At 39.7% G+C, this 18,389-nt stretch overlaps 1 protein-coding gene across 4 annotated transcripts in view; it reads left to right on the top strand.

Moving 5' to 3' along the window:
- The window catches only part of WDFY3 (WD repeat and FYVE domain containing 3), a 185,231-nt gene that overhangs the window by 133,609 nt on the left and 33,233 nt on the right, over nucleotides 1–18,389 (top strand). For 3 of the 4 annotated variants that reach the window (XM_055796848.1, XM_055796847.1, XM_055796845.1), the window contains 10 exons: nucleotides 1,217–1,434; nucleotides 4,180–4,415; nucleotides 5,900–6,034; nucleotides 7,917–8,096; nucleotides 10,037–10,270; nucleotides 12,209–12,308; nucleotides 13,901–14,061; nucleotides 14,668–14,897; nucleotides 15,753–15,862; nucleotides 16,737–16,919. In XM_055796848.1, coding sequence (XP_055652823.1) covers nucleotides 1,217–1,434; nucleotides 4,180–4,415; nucleotides 5,900–6,034; nucleotides 7,917–8,096; nucleotides 10,037–10,270; nucleotides 12,209–12,308; nucleotides 13,901–14,061; nucleotides 14,668–14,897; nucleotides 15,753–15,862; nucleotides 16,737–16,919 — 1,787 coding nt within the window. The remainder of the gene's footprint in view (nucleotides 1–1,216; nucleotides 1,435–4,179; nucleotides 4,416–5,899; nucleotides 6,035–7,916; nucleotides 8,097–10,036; nucleotides 10,271–12,208; nucleotides 12,309–13,900; nucleotides 14,062–14,667; nucleotides 14,898–15,752; nucleotides 15,863–16,736; nucleotides 16,920–18,389) is intronic. The other variant, XM_055796846.1, reaches the window with a different exon arrangement.

Below are 18,389 nucleotides of genomic sequence, written 5' to 3'. Positions count from 1 at the left end.
TTGACAGCATTAGTAGAAACTTCTGTTGTTCCTAATTTGAAGCATAATATCAGCAGGAGAGGAAAATATGTAGTACATTTGGGGGGAGATTGTTTCTTATTGTTACTTTATGGAAGAAAACCAGTGTTCCAGTGTTTGTAAAACTGTTAATTTTAAAACCTTGAGGCACAGAGGATCACAGGTGTGTAGGATGCAGTGGGAACTAGTGTGGATGTCTGGCTACTATAAGGGTTTTTTTTATCTAGAGAGCCAGTTCATTAACCCCTGCTCTCCTCATGTACTTCTTGATGCTGTTTTCTCATAACTACATGTGTGGATATAGAGAAAATAAAATCTGTTTAGAGAAGCTGGACAGTCAGCTTCTCATTTGGTTAAGATCAAAATGGCTTCAGTAGGGGTTAACGTTAGGGTCATTGACCCTACAATGCCCCTTGGTTCCTTAAAATTGCATGTGAGGGACTGATGTTGTAGTTTAATGAGGCACTAGAGTCATGTTGTGAGTTGGAGAAGAGGCTTTGAAACACTGTCAAGTTAAAACTTGACAAAATACAACTTTCAAGCAGCTGCCCCGTAGGCTGTCTTGAGTCTATTGGAGGCATTTTGTGGATTTATGGCACATGTAGATTACGTAGTGATTGACTGAGTGTTGGTTGACATACAACCTGAATCTGTTTGAGCTTTTCAGCAATACTGCTTTTAAAAAAAAACAACAAGCAAAAACCCTCATTATTTCAAATGTTCCCAAGCAACCCTTCCCTTAATAATAATAAAAAAAACCCCAAACACCAAGAAACCTTCATTTTTTAATACCAGTTCATTAAAAAGGCTTGTGAAAACTCTCTACCTATGTATGGCTCAACAGAATGTATTTGGAAATTATGATTTGTGAACAAACATTTCCAGTTCAGCATTCCACATTTGTTATCAAAGCAGCAGTTGGAGAAATCTCATGCAATGGGATAGTCTCAGGAGCTGTACTGAGTCTTCCCTTTTTGCTAAACAAATACTGTACATGTTCCATTTCACAAGATTTGGTGAGCAACATTTCTTGTTGTGTAGCAAATTTATTTAAGAATTCAGTTAACTCTTTGATAGATCTGTATTTTTTCTGATCTTGAAACTTGCACTGTTGTGGAGGACACTGATACTTGCTATGTAGTAGGAAAATAAATGCTGTAAAATGTGACGATGACTTTTTTCTTTCCTCTTTAATTAGGGCTTGTGAAGAACTGGTCAAGACACTGGGTTTTGATTGGATTATGATGTTTATGGAAGAACATCTGCATTCCACCACAGTCACAGCAGCTATGCGAATTCTTGTCGTCCTGTTGAGTAATCAGTCGATCCTTATAAAGTTTAAGGAGGGTCTGAGTGGTGGAGGCTGGCTTGACCAGACGGATTCTGTCCTGACCGATAAGATTGGTACTGTGCTAGGTATGGCATCCCAGCTCCCTCAGGACTGAAGGCTTGTGTGGGAGTACGTGTGCGTCTGTGTCGAGGTGGGGTTACTGTATGAATACTGTCTGGCAGATGCATCCTTTCTGTCACTGTTGTTGGTGCTGTAATCGGGTGCCTCTGCACTTTATTTTTCTTACAACTAAGACTTTGATTTCCTAGACAAAAGGGAGCGGTTTTACAAAAGTGCCCTTCAGTTGACAGTACACAGATTTCCTTGTAGTTCAGTATTACCTCATCATCTGCATGAAGCCGATGTAGCTAATTTTTTTTTTTCTGTTACAAGCATGGTGAGGTTAAGTATGCCCCATGGGCAGGCACACCTGAGCTAGATGCAAGGGTAGCATAGTATAGCACCTTATGCACACAACTAATTAAGATTCAGTAAAATTTACTTGTTTGTCTACTTTCATTAGTTAGAGCATCAGGTGGTGTTATACCAGAGCTGCTTTGTCTAGTGAGTTCTGTGCCAATTAGACTTACCAGTTTGGAATTTTGCTATCTTGGGAATTTCTGTGTTCACAGTATTATCTCAGCCTTTCTGTTCCTCTCCATCTCCTGCGTCCTTCTGCACTTATGCAGGTTCACACTCTCTCTTTTAATAAAGACTTTTTTTGCAGGTTCTTAAAGCCTCATTTATCCAGGTTATCAGACCTTTCTATTACCCTGTGTGATCTAGAAGTCAGTGTGTAAGGCTTTAGTGCTACAGGACCCATGTTGAGCATCTCTATGCTGTCTGAAATGCATCTCAAAGCATCTCAAGTTATGGATGTCAATTCTGTGTGGACAGGTGTAGTCACCATTTCATACGGACCTGTTTTTCTCTGGTCAAAATAAGGTAGTGCTTTTCAGATAAATGTCCTTTCAGACCATGATGCATATCCCTTGACGCTAAATGGGAGTCTCTTCATGAGCTTGAGTAGGCTTTAGATCAGGGCAGTGGTATTAACAGTACTTTCAACTTAATTGTTGTTCCTAAAATGATTGTACAAGGAGGCACCTCTCTGTGTTGCAGCAATATATGATCTGTTTCTGTGCTAAAGATTTTTCCAAATTGGTTTATTATAAGGAAATAATTGTAAAGTGTTGTTCAAGTGATCTTAGTTTAGGAAGAGGACTTTTCCTGAAATGAAAATTAAAAGTCCATTTTTTTTTTAATGCTTTGTCTCTTTGAAATCTCTCAAAGTTATCTTATGCTATCTTTATTACTTCTTGCATAAATAAAACTATCAAGTCTATTTATTTACACTGGTTTCCCATAATAGATCCCTCAGGATATTCGACTAAGAACATAGGATGGTTCTTTGCATTATGAATGAATTATGAAGGTTAAGGAGAACAGTTTTCCTGAAACCATATTACACGTGCAAACATTTATTGTTAACATACTATAGCATCTGTTGTTTGGCTAATTGTGACTTTATTTAAGAAACAATTTTTGCACATGGTTGTGCCTTGCGCGCTGGTGCCTTAAAATTTGAAAACAATTGATATTTTAGGGAATTGACTTGTTTATTCAGTATCCACTATAAACTGATATTTATATTGGATATAAATGGATATGTGTATATATGTATAATCCAATAACATAAAATTTTCTTCAGTAACAAAATCTTTCTAAATAAGGTTTTGATTTACAGTCACAGTTGGAGAGTATTTGTAACAGTTTTTTTTATTATAGTATCACTTTAATTGAATCCAAGCACGACTGTGACCAAACATATTTTTTAAATTTGTGTCTCATTAACTGATAGTGACAGATTATCTAATTTTATACCCTGTGTTTTTTAATAAATTACAACACGTTGACTCCCCAAATTTCTCCTGAAGTGAAACACCAGCCATTTTTGTTCAAGATTGCTGACCAAATTCCTGCAACTTTGTAGCAAAGATTTCATTAGTCTGATTCCTGGTAGTTGTTTTATGTTTAAAAAGTCAGTTTCTGGTGGAAAGAATTATCAGTATTAGAGCCTCAGAAAAGCAACCTGATGTCTGTCAGTGTCAGAAGAATGGTTCATTGTGCTGATGCTGAGCCTGAACTCCCTTCCTACCTCCTTCCTCACTGGAACATAAGTGCTTCTGTTGTCTTGGTGTATTTTTATTTTTGTTCAATAAAAACCTGAAATACATAGGTAGAAGCAGGGTCACAAAAGGTTGAGTTTTGTGCCTCTGTCAACAGTTCAGATAAAATAAGAACATTTAATGCTTCATACCAGCTGATTAATCAGTAACAAAACAGCTGAAACAAGATGCCCCTGAGACATTTTTGGAAACAAATTAGCTGCCCATCAACTTAAATGGGCCATGGGATTGCTGCTTGGTAATACAAATCTGTAATTGAGATCAAGGTGATGCATCCCTCTCAGCCAGTGAAATATCTTTTTTCAGAAGCTTGCGTGTTTTAAAAGCCTGAAATTGTGGTCATAGTCAGAAAATGGATCTATGTGCATGTGTGGTAGCATTAGGCAGTCTGTATGGAGCAGTCTCATCTATGCGCTATTGGAAGGTAATAATTTCCTTTTTTTATTGATTGATAAATCAGACATCTGAAGCAGATTTGTGTAACATGTATGATTAGTCTGTATGCACACTTTCATTTTTTACGGCGTTAATTTCTGAGGAGGTACCCTTTTGAGTTCACTACTTGATTAAGAGCGAGCTTCACAGTTGTTTCCCTATTAACATTGTTGGCTTTTTGGGTTTTCTTATTATTTTTCATCTTAGGGTTCAATGTTGGCAGGAGTGCTGGTGGCAGATCGACGGTCCGGGAGATTAACCGGGATGCTTGTCACTTCCCAGGCTTTCCCATTCTGCAGTCCCTTCTCCCGAAGCACACTAACGTACCTGCACTCTATTTCCTCCTCATGGCCCTTTTCCTGCAGCAGCCAGTCACTGAACTGCCTGAAAACCTGCAGGTCAGTGCGCCTGTCATCAGCAGCCAGTGTAATCAGGGTCGCCAGGTAGGGATTATGTAGTAAAATGTAAATGTCATTCTGCCTGTTATGAAAGAAAATAACAGATTAACCAGCCCCCCCCCCCCCCCCCCCCCCCCTCCTCTGCAGCTGCTTTACAGTGCTGTGGTGTTTAGTGCTGAGCTGTTCGGGGTGGGAGGACATGGTACCCTGCAAGCACGTGGAAGCCAGCCTGTCACAGCATCACTGTCACTGGTGTCTTTCTGCTCTGTTTTCGTGTCAAATGAGAAGCAGATCCCTGGTTCGAGCTGGCATGGTGTGGGCGCTGAGGGGGAACATAATTTTTTGCTTGCTTTCTTTGGTGTTGGGTTGGTTTGGTTTTGGTTGGGGGGTTTTTGGGTTGGTTTTTGGTGTGGGGTTTTTTTATAAGTTGGTTTTTTTGAGTGGGGAGTTGAGAGTTCACAGGTTGCAGACAAAACAAGGTAGCTTTTATTTCAGAAAGTCTCTCTGGTTTTGTAGGGAGGCATCTCAGTTGTTGCTGGAAAATGTTTATTGTTCCTATCCTGAACAGGTTTATTTTGGACTTGTTTTAATTGCATGTAAGTTAGTAGAAATTATATGGTTTACAACAGAGTTCTAGGAAGTGCTTTATGGAGAAGAGCCACACTCCAGGTAGAGAGGGTGCCTGTTCATGGTGAATGCAGTGCTAACATTTGTCAGTGGGAACGGGAGATAAAGATGTCAGGCTGGAAGGTGTTCTGCCTGCCTGCTTCCTTGAGAGGAACGCTTGACAGCATGTTCAGCACTGTGCTACAGTGAGGTGCAGCCATGAAGCTGACCTCCTTACAGCGCTGAAGTACAGCACTGTTAAATCTAAATTCAGCTCCTTGAAATATTTAGCAGTTGCACTTCTAATGCTAAAGGTGGGCACTTCGTTTTTTTTATTATTATTTTTTAATTGATTTAATTATTTGGACTTGCTGGAAAACACAGTTTAGTTTTTTTCCTTTTTTGCCTTTTTCATCTCTTTTCCCCCCCCTCCCGTCTCTCTCTCTCTCTCGCTTTCCCCCCCCTCCCGTCTCTCTCTCTCTCGCTTTCCCCCCCTCCCGTCTCTCTCTCTCTCTCTCTCGCTTTTCCCCCCCTCCCGTCTCTCGCCTTTCCCTTTTTTTCTCTTCCCGCCCCCCTTGTTTTTTCTGGGGGGATACCATGTGGGTTTTACTGCTAGGTGTAACTGAAGTAAACAGAAGTGATTGTGCAGCACTTACACTGCCAGGTCTCTTCTTGTTTCAAAACACTTAAATCCTTTGAGAAAGTGGGAGTTGCAGTTACATTAGCCCATGCTTAGAAGGAGTTCTATTCAGTGACATGCAACCATGTGAAGCTTTTGGGGATAAAGTTTGGAGAACATGAAACAATTGATTTTTTAGATACTTCCAAATGAGTGTATTGTAGGTTTAATAAAAAGCATTGTCAGATTGCACTGGAGAGGGGGATTATTTCATGTCTCGTTTCTTCTCTTTGACCTCTTCCAGTTTGATTTAGATTCTATTTGGACATTCATATTTGGAGTTCCTGCCTCCTGTGGCACTGTTACCTCTTCAATACATGGTGTTTGCACAGAAGCTGCCTTCTTGTTATTGGGAATGCTGAGGAGCATGCTGAATTCAGTAAGCATAAAAATTTTTTCTCTTATTTGAATATACAGAATTGTTCGAGTTGCAACTTAGTCAAGAGCCAAATTAGAGAAGTTGAAGTTTTGTTACTATCATGACAAACCCAGTTCTGAGTTAGGCTCATAATACTTGGGTGAAAAACATCATTGTCAGTGGGTTATTCTATCTTACTTCATTTGTCAGTATCTGTAGAAGTATTAGTGGCCACAAAATTAATGCTGCTTTTTCACAAAAAGGCTAGGCTTTGTGTTTTGCTGCAATTAAAACAAAACAGGAAAGCAGAAGGATAAAATGCCCTTGGCAGAGGTCATTGAATTTCTTTGCTGATTAACATCATGGGGGAACATTTGAGACTCTATATCCCAACTGCTCAGAGCTATGTGAATTATGGATTTCATGCATGAAGCCTCTACGTGCAGACAAGTCCCCGACTATTAATAGCCACATGCTGAAAGAAATGAATTTACCATCAGAAAAACGTGTCGTCTTCTAATCTTTGAATCTAATGTCAGAAGTTGTGAAAGTTGGTTTCACAGTAGGAAAATTTTATATTTCCTTGGAGCCAGAGTGTGTTACATGCTGACTATTATCTCATGAAGTGTTGAAAAGCAGGACCTGTTTGGTTGTCACCTGTTTGGTCATTATGTGTTTGCAGTATGCTCTGAGAAGCATTGTTTGCATCTCCCTCCCACGTTAACATGTTCAGAAGTATCTTCTGGACGTGGGTACTAGTTATGTATTTGTAGCCTGCTGTGTGTGGTACACATTCCCGTTGTCATGTGTTTTGTCTCTTGCTGGTGCTTTGTTCTGTCATGTGTTTGGTCCTCACCTATTCAGACACATTTGTGACATGCTCAGAGGCATACGCTGCCTCTTGCCTTGCTGTCTGGTTCTGTGTCATCAGGTGTATGTTCAGCAGTGCCATCACATTTTAGGTTGACCTGAGTCAGGTCATGTTTACCAACATGCTTTGAACCATTATATGTTAGGACACATGTTTTGTCTTATGATCAATCGTGTGTTGTAAATGTGATCAGTCTGCTGTTTGTGACATGCTTGGACACGTGCTCAGGCATAGGTTACTGTCATGTGTTAGGCTGCTGTGTGTTACTGCTGTAGGTTTATCACATGTTCAGTCATGTGTCCGGTTACCTTTCCTCATGGGCTTGCAACTTGTGTCCTGTTATAATGTTTGGTATATTCAGCTACATGTTTCTCATGCATTTATGATACGGTGACGTGCTGTTGTATGTTCAGTCACATGTCTGTGATGACTTGGACATGTGTTCTGTTGTCACCTGTTGCAGGCACATGATTTGGGCAGGCGGTTTAGGTGTTAGAAGTTGGCTTGTTCACTTGTCACACATTCTGGAGGCAAGATTAGCCATGTGTTTGGTCATGTGATTGGTCAGGTGTCCATTGTATGGTGACATACTCAGACATATGTTCTGTCACATCAGGTCAGGTTTGTCACGTGGTAGTGATGTGCTCAAACACATTTTCTGTCACTTGTTTGATCAGATATTAGGTCGTATGTTCAGACACTGTCCTCAGAAATCATCTAGAAACATGTTTGGTCATGTGTTCTGACAAGTGCGGCAACACACATTTGATGCGTTTTTCACACTTGGTTATGTGCTTGGCCACATGTTCAGTCACTTATTTCTGCTTCATTTAAAAAAGTGCTTGTCCACGTGGTTGATCACATTTGGCCGCATCTTTTATCACATGTGATGATCATATCTTTCACTGCATGTTTGACCATGTTTGATTGCATATTTCACCCTATGGCTCCTCTTCCTGCAGCTCCTTTCTGAAATGAGCGTTCGTCAGTTAGTGCCATCTGTGCTAATGTGCTGTTTGTTTTTCAACCCAGCCTTGGCAGTCAGAGGAAGAAGGCTCTTGGCTTCGAGAATATCCAGTCACCTTGATGCAGTTCTTTCGGTATTTGTATCACAATGTGCCGGACCTCATTTCCTTGTGGATGAGTCCAGAGTTCCTGTGTGCGCTGGCAGCAACAGTGTTTCCTTTCAACATACGACCTTACTCTGAGATGGTAGGAAATGCAACTACTTAGCTGTTCATTTTCCCCTGAATGTGGATTTATAAATTAACAGTCATGCTAAATAAAGCTCTGATCGTTGTAAAGGCTGGCCTCGATGTTTTGTGCTTGGGTTTTGAACCGAGAGAAGTGCATGTTCAGCTGAAGGGCAGTTACTGTGCAGTGACACCAGAAACTGCATTTTAGGGAGAATGTACACAGTTTATTTGTTTTCTAGTGGACTCTTTTCAGTCATATGAACAATGTTAGCTCAGATTTACAAAAGCAAAAGAAAGGGAAGCAGCCTGTGCTTTCATTCTTCTGCTCTGGAGGATGTGATAAAATCTAAAACTTCTTTTTCCTCCCACTTCCCATTTCTTCTTTTGTGGCTTGGCCACAAAACAGTGTTCTTGTATTAGCTGGAACTACTGAGTTCAAGCCAGGAGAGGGTGTGAATTGGTGCCTGAAGTATTCTTTGAGCTTAGTGGCATTTAAAAATGGTATTATTTCTAGAATATGAATGGAAAGGGAACAAACAGTTATTGTTAGCCAACATCTAAAAATAATTTTTTTAAGAATGTGGAAAGATAGTTAGCCTACAGGTTGAAAGTCCTAGAACTAGGGAGGGTATGATACAGTACTTCAGGAAATACTTGCTGGCTGCATGCTATCTTTCTGTTATCAATAACAGTTTTTAAAGGTGTGTGCTGATGAGTCTCTCATCAAAATAGTTTATTTTGCTTTTAAGTTAAACTTGCACTTCAAGTAGATGCTAGGAGTGCTGTCTCTCTCAAAAGAAGTGCCACTTATAAAGTGGTAATGCTGACTTGGCCTTCACCTGTACAGCGTTTTTAGAGGAGCCTTGTGCCTCTGAGTAGGTTTTACTTTTAACTACTAGGTCTCTTAACTTTTTGTAGTTGCCTGACAACTCAAGCTCTTCACTGTTTGAGGGCTCTCTTGACTTCCAAATTGGTTTACTCCTCCAGCATTTGTCTCTGTCCGAATATGCAGAACTATTTAATCCCTTGTGAAATAGATGAATAACAGCCAGATTCCCACAATAAAATACTGTAACCCAAATTCAGCCTTGAGAGAAAATTCTTAACTGATCTTTCAGCCTTTCTGAGATTGCCGTTAAAACCAGAAGCAGTACACGTTCGCATTTCTCTTAATTTCTTGGGAATACTCTCCTACTGGAGAGCAGACCAAATGTTCACAACATTTGGTTACTTCACATGTAAGCTGGTGATGCAATAAGCCTGTTGATGGAAATCATATTGTCTCCTTTTGCATTTGGAGGAGGGTGTTACATAAAAACAGTCTTCTGGATTTGACAGCTTTCATTGCTGTTTGTGCTTTTTGTTACAGCCTCCTTTAAAGCTAGCCCCCCAAAGATTCTTGGTTATCAGAAACAGGAAAGCTGTGGAAACCTGTTGTTTTGTTTAGAGATTTGGGGAAACTGGCTTACCTATAACTGCACTGTGAAGGTATTCTATTAAGAAAAGGCTCAATTCCTTTTTTGTTTTGTCATGTAAGCTTGATAGCCTTTTTTTAGGTGGCTTCTGTCCTGATTGTATCTGCTTTAGTTAATAACTTTTTACATAAATTTTCTGATTGCAAAAAAAAAAAATATTTTTGCAAAGTATCTAGAAATTGCCCAAGTACTACTTGTGGGTAAGTGAACATGAAATGTGGTCTCTAGCTCATGTAACTCATGCCAGTCTTCACCGATTACTGTTTGCCTTGGGGACTTTACACATCCTACAAATGTGTGTATACAATACACAACTCCTGTTGTGTATTAGGGAACTGATCCTGAACATAATAATCTTGTAAAAAGGCTTCTTAAGAAGCAAAATGTGAATGGCCTTAGAAAGACAAGTAAAGAATAGAGTTGCAAAGAGACTGCTGTTGGTTTGCTGATCTCTAGGGTTTTAACATGCTTTTTTTCACAGGTCACTGATCTTGATGATGAAGTGGGGTCCCCAGCTGAAGAGTTTAAAGCCTTTGCAGCTGATTCTGGCATGAACAGGAGCCAATCAGAATACTGCAATGTTGGCACCAAGACATACCTAACCAACCATCCTGCCAAGAAGTTTGTGTTTGACTTCATGCGTGTGCTGATAATTGATAACTTATGCCTCACACCAGCCAGCAAACAGACTCCACTAGTAGATCTTCTTCTAGAGGTACAGTTTCTTTGGGAGTGTGTTTTTCATTTTTATTATTTGAACTTACTGTGACACTTTATTTCCTAAAATGTTTTCCTCTACTTACCTTTCAAAGTTAGAGTAATGATGACTCGGGATTCAGCAGAATCCTGTAAATTGTCATGGAATAAGAGGTCAGGCAGGGAAAAAGGAACACTAGTGTGCCATAAATAATAATTTGCTCACCTTTCATTAACAGCTTGGAAAACCTAAGAAAGCAAATGCAGAGGGTTTATCTCAACCTTGCTTTGACAGTGTTTTCTGGACTTCTCCATGCCCGTGCCTCCAGCATTTGTGTATATTGGTGACCATCTCAGGTGCTAGAGCTGCCAGTCTGCATGCTGGTTACCTGGCTTTCTTGTTGCTGTGCTGTGTTCCCCTGCACACCACAGCCCTACTACAGCTTTTGTTTGTGCTTTCCTTAACTTTCATTTGGCCAGTCAAATGACTCTGCTAGCTGCTGAGCATGCCATGTCAGGGTTTGATTTCTATTTTGTCCTCACTTTAGAGCAGCCATACTTGTTTTGTCATCTTAGCCAATATCTTTTTTGGTCTGGAAACACAGGTTTTGAATCATAACAGTTCAACAGTGCAGCGTGAGAAGTTGTAGTTTTCATCAAGTTTTGGTTTTATGAAGTATGCTTCATTTGTTAAACACCTTTCAGATAATGACAGCTGTGTTGACTTCGTTGAAAATATAAAATCCCTGCAAGTCCCTACTACAGAAATAATAAGGCTTCTATTTTATTCGTATTAGACAGAAACAAGTGTCAGGACATATGGTGCCATATGCTATAAAAATTCACAAAATAACTGTGTTATCTTCCTGTATATTATCTTTTAAAGTTCGTGACACCTGCAGAAAGCATCCCTCTGTTAATGAGGAGGCAGGGAGTGAAAAGTTCAGTTTCTGTTTACCTGCCTACACCTCTTTCAGATTATATATTTTGAAATGTTCAGCTCACATAAATTCACATTCTCCCTTAACCTGCCTGTTTGTTACCTCACCTGTGAGTTGCTGCGTCTCCCTGATTATTTTTTTTTTTGATAGCTGTACGAATGTTGTATATTTCCAAACAAACTTCCTGAGGCAGTTGGGCATGTCTTTGCTGTCACAAAGCAAAAAATGCTTTGTCAAAAGATGCAGTTGTACCCAAACATCAGGAAGCATATCTAAGGCCATCGTCATTTAGTTGCAGTTGGTTTACTGCTGTCGTAATCTGTTATCGCTCACTAGTGTTACTGGCTGCTTAGCATAAACAGAGAATCGGGTATGTACACACTGCTAAACTGTTATGGGGCGAGACAAAGCAGGTTGATTTAATCTTGTATTGCTTTCTAGGACAGTTTAAATGGATCATTCGGTTAGGTATGGTTATGTATGCATTGAACAACACAAGGTGATAAAGTCATTTTCGCCTTTAAAGTGCAAAGGAAATTAGAAAGGTTTAGCACATCCATCTATTATATTACTGTACCAGGGCTTCTGTAGTAATATGCAGAACCCCTTGTAGGATTGATGATACACTTACATGTTTGATCTGTCCCACTTGTCTTTACTGAAGGAGGTGATTCTGTGAACTGAGATCATCACAACTTAACCTTATGTTTAGTTAGATTTGTGCACCTTTTCAGAATGTGTTCTTTTCCAGTTCCTGTTACAGCAGAAGGCAAATTTACTGGATTTAAATAGGAATAATACCTACTCTGTAAGACTGCATACAGCCAATGTATACTTGACGTGCATTCTTAAATTTTTAGATGAAGCCAAGACTTATTTATTGAGACAGACTCGTAAAAGAAAAAAAAACAGTTCCTGAGAGCTGAGAGAAGAGACATTCAGCTAGAACACTCTCCTCCTCCCTCTTTTCCGCACTCAGTGATATTCATTTCTTAATGTTGTATTTCTATTACCAGGCTTCTCCTGAAAGATCAACACGAACACAGCAGAAAGAGTTTCAGACATACGTTTTGGATGGAGTGATGGACCACTTACTTGCAGCTGATGTTTTATTGGGTAATATAGCAAAGTTTAATTATCAATCTATGGATTTGAGAAAAAGGGTTTTGAATATTTAACTTTTTTTTATTCGCGTTCTGTGACTGTCTTTTATGTCTTTTTCTGTTTTTTTCCCCTGCCCTTTCCTTTCCTTGGTGTAATGGTGTAAATGGTGTTGCTGTGCTTGCATGTTCCCTCACTATGTTGATTGTGCCGAAGCTGTAAAATAGCTTATTCAAAAGAACTATATGGCATGAATCTTTTGGGTATATAAGCCAGACAAATTTCAGTCACATCAAAAAGACCTGAAACTGAATCTTGCATCATCTCTCTTGTCCTTCTTGTCTTAGTAGATGAACTGGAACTACAGTCCATTTATCACGGGTGGGACATCCATTTGTAAAAGTTTGCTTTGTTTCTGTTTCCTTTTACTGTAATTTTATTATGAATGCAGCACCCCAGAAAAAGCCTCTGTGATTAGCACTCCATTGATCCAGTTAATAAATGGACAGGAGGAGAATTAGAAGCTTGTAACCTGGATGTCAGTAGGGTAGGCTGTCCCACCAGAGCATGGGTTTAGATGATTGTGAAGGTGGCCTGTAGGAATATCACTGCTACAGTGCCCAATCTGATTTCATGGTGGCCTGCTGGACTTCCCAGGAGCTCTCAGTCTGCTCTGTCTCCATCCTAAATGTCATTGGATGGCATGCATTTCTGTTCAAAAGTGCTTGTAAGGCTCCCCCTTTCTTGCCACAGCAACAATTTGTTTTTCTGTGGGTGCAGTGCATTTATAAAATAAATCCAGAATCACGTTACATGAAGCTTTGGGTCAGGTTCTTCAAAGAGTCTCCTGCCCTTAGAAGTACATCTGTGCAGCTCAGGAACAGGACTTTAGTTTCCCCAGTCATGTGTTCTTCGAGGTTTTGCCAACTTCCTCCACATGTGATACTATCAGTTGGCTTACGTGCAGATGAGGCAACAAGTGAATAAGTGTAGATGAACTTCCAACAAAATCAACACCACTGATCGTTTGAGGGTTTTGTTTGGTTGTTTGGGGGTTTTGGGTGTTTTGAAAAGTGCAAGTGCTTCCATAAAGCTTCTCTTAATATAGCTGGACTGACATTTATGTATGTGCAGACATATGCAGCTGATGCCTATTGACTTAGTTTTATTGAGCGAAGCACCATGAGGGAGAAGTGATGCCAGCTGATACCACTTGTCATCTCAAGGTGGTTTACAAGGTTCTTTTATTTTTGAAAGAGCAGAAGTATAATTTAAAAAAGCTACAGGTGGTTCTGCACACATGGAGCTCCAGTTGAAAAGGAGGACCAGAGATAAATATGATGCCTCTGGATCATAGGAGTACTGTTTCTTCTAGACTCTTCCTGCCCCAGCCCCCACTTTCTTAGTCTTTGTCACTGTTGATTTCAAATGTTTGCTTACCATCAAAGATCCTTGTAGGAAAGCTGTGAGTGAGGTTTTAGCTTTTTCTCTGACTGAGTCTTCTTCTGATTTACAGAATTCTAGAAAGCACAGACTAAGGTGAATGTATTTATGCAGATGTGGGGTTTTGATAAATGCAGAAAACTTTGGGTTTTTTCGTTACCTAGGTGAAGATGCATCTCTGCCTATAACGAGTGGAGGAAGCTACCAAGTGCTGGTGAACAATGTGTTTTATTTTACACAGCGTGTGGTAGATAAGCTTTGGCAGGGCATGTTCAACAAAGAATCCAAACTTCTTGTGGAATTCATAATCCAGCTCATTGCTCAGGTAACAGTGTTCTTCTATTAGCCTGCTTGCAGAAACATTTTTGCGGGTTACGTTAAAGCCCATCGAATGATGTCACTAAGTAACCCATTAGTGACACAGGTCAGCACAGCAGCATGCTTTTGTTCCCCAGGTTTTCTCTCTCTTTACTGAGCTTTCCTAGCTCATCTTGTCAGTGTGGAGTGCTTTAATATGGGGCCGTTGAGTAGAAACTGCTTTCACATGATACTATTTATTTTATTTTTTTTTTTTTTATTTATTTTTTTTTAGAAATTCCCCCAGATAAACAACAAAATTTACCTCACATAAATTTTGGGAAGCTTCCTAGATTTACCTTGACATTTTTGGGAAGCTTCCTCGTGCACTTTTATTGGAGATTATTAGAAGACTCTTATTGTTAAAAATCAGCAGTATCTTTATAGATGTTAAAATTCTAAGTGTATCATCATTAATTAATGTCATTTTAGTCCTTGAAATTCATGGAATTGTTGACACTTTTAGTAAAATACCGATTTTGAAAAATGAGCATGGGTCAATTCAGGGGAAGATTGTGTGCCAGTAAATTGATTTTCTGCTACTGTCTGATCATGGTTTTTTACTTCACATCAGTCAAAAAGAAGATCTCAGGGACTATCGCTGGATGCTATTTATCACTGCCTGAACAGGACCATCTTGTATCAGTTCTCAAGGGCACACAAAACTGTTCCTCAGCAAGTGGCTCTCCTTGATTCCCTAAGGGTCCTTACTGTGAACAGAAACTTAATTTTGGGACCTGGAAATCATGATCAAGAGTTCATCAGCTGCCTAGCTCACTGCTTGATTAATCTGCATGTGGGAAGGTAAGTATCTTAGACAGAAGGTCATTCCAGAACCAGGGCTGTGAAGTATTAAAATGACCTGTTCTCTCTAAGCAGTGACACTCACCTTGTAAGTCAGCAAATTCTGCGTAACTGTTTATAATTTTCCAGCCAGTGAGATGCAAGCAAGCTTAAATGATTCATTTTGAAAAAGAATTATGTTTGAAGAGCCCAGGTATAGAGAACATTGTAACCTACTTTTACAGAGGTATTTTAAAATACTGTCACAAGTGCTTACCTAACCATTTTGTTGTTATGCTTTGATAATTTGAAATGTTTTCAAGGTAGAAAGAAACACTCGTGCTAAGTAATTAATATTTGAAGGTACCTGTCACTAGATTTATTGTCTATTGAATCATTTCATACAAATTCCATATCTTAGTACTTGGCTATATAACACTGGAGTAAGTCCAGTCAGGCTTTAAATCAGATGCCCATGACAAATGCTGTAGGCACCCATTTTCCTGCATTGCTGCAAACCTGCCTGGCATTTCATTTTCTCTTTCCAAAAAGTTGTACAACTTGTGTTTCATCCAAAGACACTTGGGAAGCATCAGCAGCAGAAACCCTAATGTTTTCCATTTGTGGCCTCATCTGTTTTGCATTTCTTCAAATATTGCTATCTTCCTCTAGTGACGTCAGTGTCCATGGCATGTCATTTTTCATAAACCTTCAGTGCAGCTTGTGACTGCAGATGATCAGAACCTAAGTGGACAGAAATGAAGATACGTTGCTGTAGTAGCACATATTAATCTTTGTGATACTGTCACAGGGAACCAAATGCTTTAGCTTGTTGGGTTTTTTTTTTCTAGTCGTTAATTCATTGTGTATTTGTAGCAACGTCGATGGGTTTGGATTGGAAGCAGAAGCCAGGATGACAACTTGGCACATTATGATTCCCTCTGATATAGAACCAGATGGAGTCTACAATCAAGATGTCAGCGAAGGTAATCAGAGAGTGGCAAAGTCACAGATGTCTCCTAATGCCACTTCTGTATTGTCATCACTAATCTTCTACCCCAGTTACTCTTAGGGCTGTGTGTGGGGGTGTGTGTGTGTATAAAAATACCTAAAAAATAGATGAAAAAACACTTAGAAATGCCAAGACAGACATATCCAGGGTAAGTTACTGTTTTGTTAAAATAGCAAGAGCTCTTCATTGTATTCTGGACACATACTAGAATTATAAATACTGCTTTATATGCACTGAGTTAAATGCAGTAGGAATGGTTCATTTTAAGTGTGCACCATAGTTTTGTATCAGCTGGGTCTTACATGAGCATAGGTAAGAACTCATTGGTATAGGCTCTAAAATTATTATTTAGTGACAACCTCAGGATCTCTCACTCAAAGGAAATTTATGAACTAGCTGTGGAATAAAGGATTCGGTGATGATTTTTTTTTTTTTCTTACATGTATATACGCAATACTTATTCCAGTTGTGTACTTTATGCACACAATCATATGTAAAAATATTAAAGCATAATGTATATGTGGAATTATGTATGTGTTTATAGCCATACTTCTGTAAGATTTTTTTGAATCTTACGTCATTAATAAATGGATGCAGGAGAAGAATCACAACTAATCAGAGGTGGTGTTTCAGATTCACAGAGGAAAAAATAGCCAAAATTAACTATTAGATACTTTCTGATAGGATATAAATGGCAAAAAAGACAGTCTGGCCAGAGGCATTTCACAAGTTGTGCAGGAGTGGAAGATCCTGGAGTGTAACTGCAGAAGTTTAGTTCACTACTGTAAAAATACCAATTCTGTAAGCACTGTAGAGAGCTTGCTGTTTGTGATCTTGTACCTATACAGGTCGCCAACTTCTTTTAAAAGCCATAAACAGAGTGTGGACAGAGCTGATCCATAGTAAAAAACAGGTTTTAGAGGAAGTTTTCAAAGTGACGCTACCTGTCAACGATCGTGGCCAAGTGGATATAACTGTTGCAAGACCTTTCATTGAGGAAGCAAGTTTAAAGTGTTGGCAAAATCATTTGGGTGAGTGTAACTGAGGATTTATCTGTCCTGAATGATAGATTTCCCTGAAGTGAACCGTATGCACTGGACATTTTAATATAGGCTTAGCTTTTGGGCAGCAGTAAGTACTTTAAACTGTCACCATTTAACATGTCTCATTTAGAAACTGTACCATCTATAGGATATACTTACACTCCACTGCACACAGGGCCTTTATCCTGCTTTTGTAAGTCAGACACACGATGCTCCAAAGACCTTATGGGTAAGATTGCTCAGCTTTGGCCGCTCAGTAGCTTTGGTGTGTGGATTACTGTTCCCTTTTGGATATCCTCTGTCATCTGCAGACAAGTAAAATGACTCTTCCCATAGACTAGGCTATGGTGGACCTGCTTGAAAACTTGCAGCTAGGCTTGTGTTTCATTGAATCCTTCCAGCCATTGAGCAAATAGATGTATCGGGTTTTCTGGGCAATTCTTCTGGCATTGTGCTCCCTTATCTCTTTGGCTCTGTAACTAACCTGACGCTTCAGTAGTTTAGAGGGGAGGTAAAAAAGCAAACAAAACCAGAGACCTGAAAGGCCAGATCTTGCTCGTTTAAAAACCAAAACAAACTTGAAACACTCTCTAACTGGACTGGCAACTGTTGGACTACTTTGGCCTGCTGTAATTTCCATCTGAATATCTGAATTCGACATTTCTGGGCTTGTAGTACCTTGTCCCTGTAGTCTAGAGAGAATTAAGCGTCTCTGGCTGAAGTTACACCACATCTAGGGTCTTGCTGTGGTATGTTCCAGGTTCCTACTCCAAAGCTGTAGTTACAGCTAAGCAGTGACTGTCCTCACTTCAGGTTTTGGCTTCCACAGAAGCTGCAGTTCTGTGCTAAAGATGCTAAATAGCATATTGTAGATTACAGTGATGGGGTCATTTAGCTCCTTCCCATGAACACTTGGATTGGGGTGACCTGTGTTGCCATTCTCAGGATTGGATGTGCCAGGCAGGGAGGGGGACCCCTCGTGATCAGGTCTGGGTGCAGCCTGCAAACTCTCAGTCTGGTGATACAATTGGAAATGTGTGACTGAGCAGTCTTTCTCCAGCAGCCGTGATACTGTGACTTCTTGGCTGGGAAGTCTCTTCAGCATAGGAAGCAGCTTTGCAGGAAAAGGACCTGGGAATCCAGGTGGACAACAAGTTAAGCACAAGTTAGCTCTGTGCAAAGAAGGCCAGCTGTTGCTGGACTGAATTAGCGAGAGTTTAGACAGCAGGTAATAAAATTCCATAGATGTGATTCCTTTGATGATTACACAGCTCTAAAGTAATTGAGCTTAACCTGGATGTACAGAAAGCATTTTTCAAAGCTTGGAATACTTGTTTTTGTGGTCTCTGTATTTCTGGATATGTAGATGTGTTATCTATCCCTGGCTGATACTTGCTCATGTTTCCAGTATCTCCCTTATAGTCAGTATATATGCAGAAATGTTTTGAATAGAGTGAA

The sequence above is a fragment of the Falco peregrinus genome, chromosome 2 (genome assembly GCF_023634155.1).
Source record: "Falco peregrinus isolate bFalPer1 chromosome 2, bFalPer1.pri, whole genome shotgun sequence".
Classification (NCBI taxonomy): domain Eukaryota; kingdom Metazoa; phylum Chordata; class Aves; order Falconiformes; family Falconidae; genus Falco; species Falco peregrinus.
Note: the sequence above shows the minus strand (reverse complement) of the source record. Positions and strands in the feature narration are given on the sequence as shown.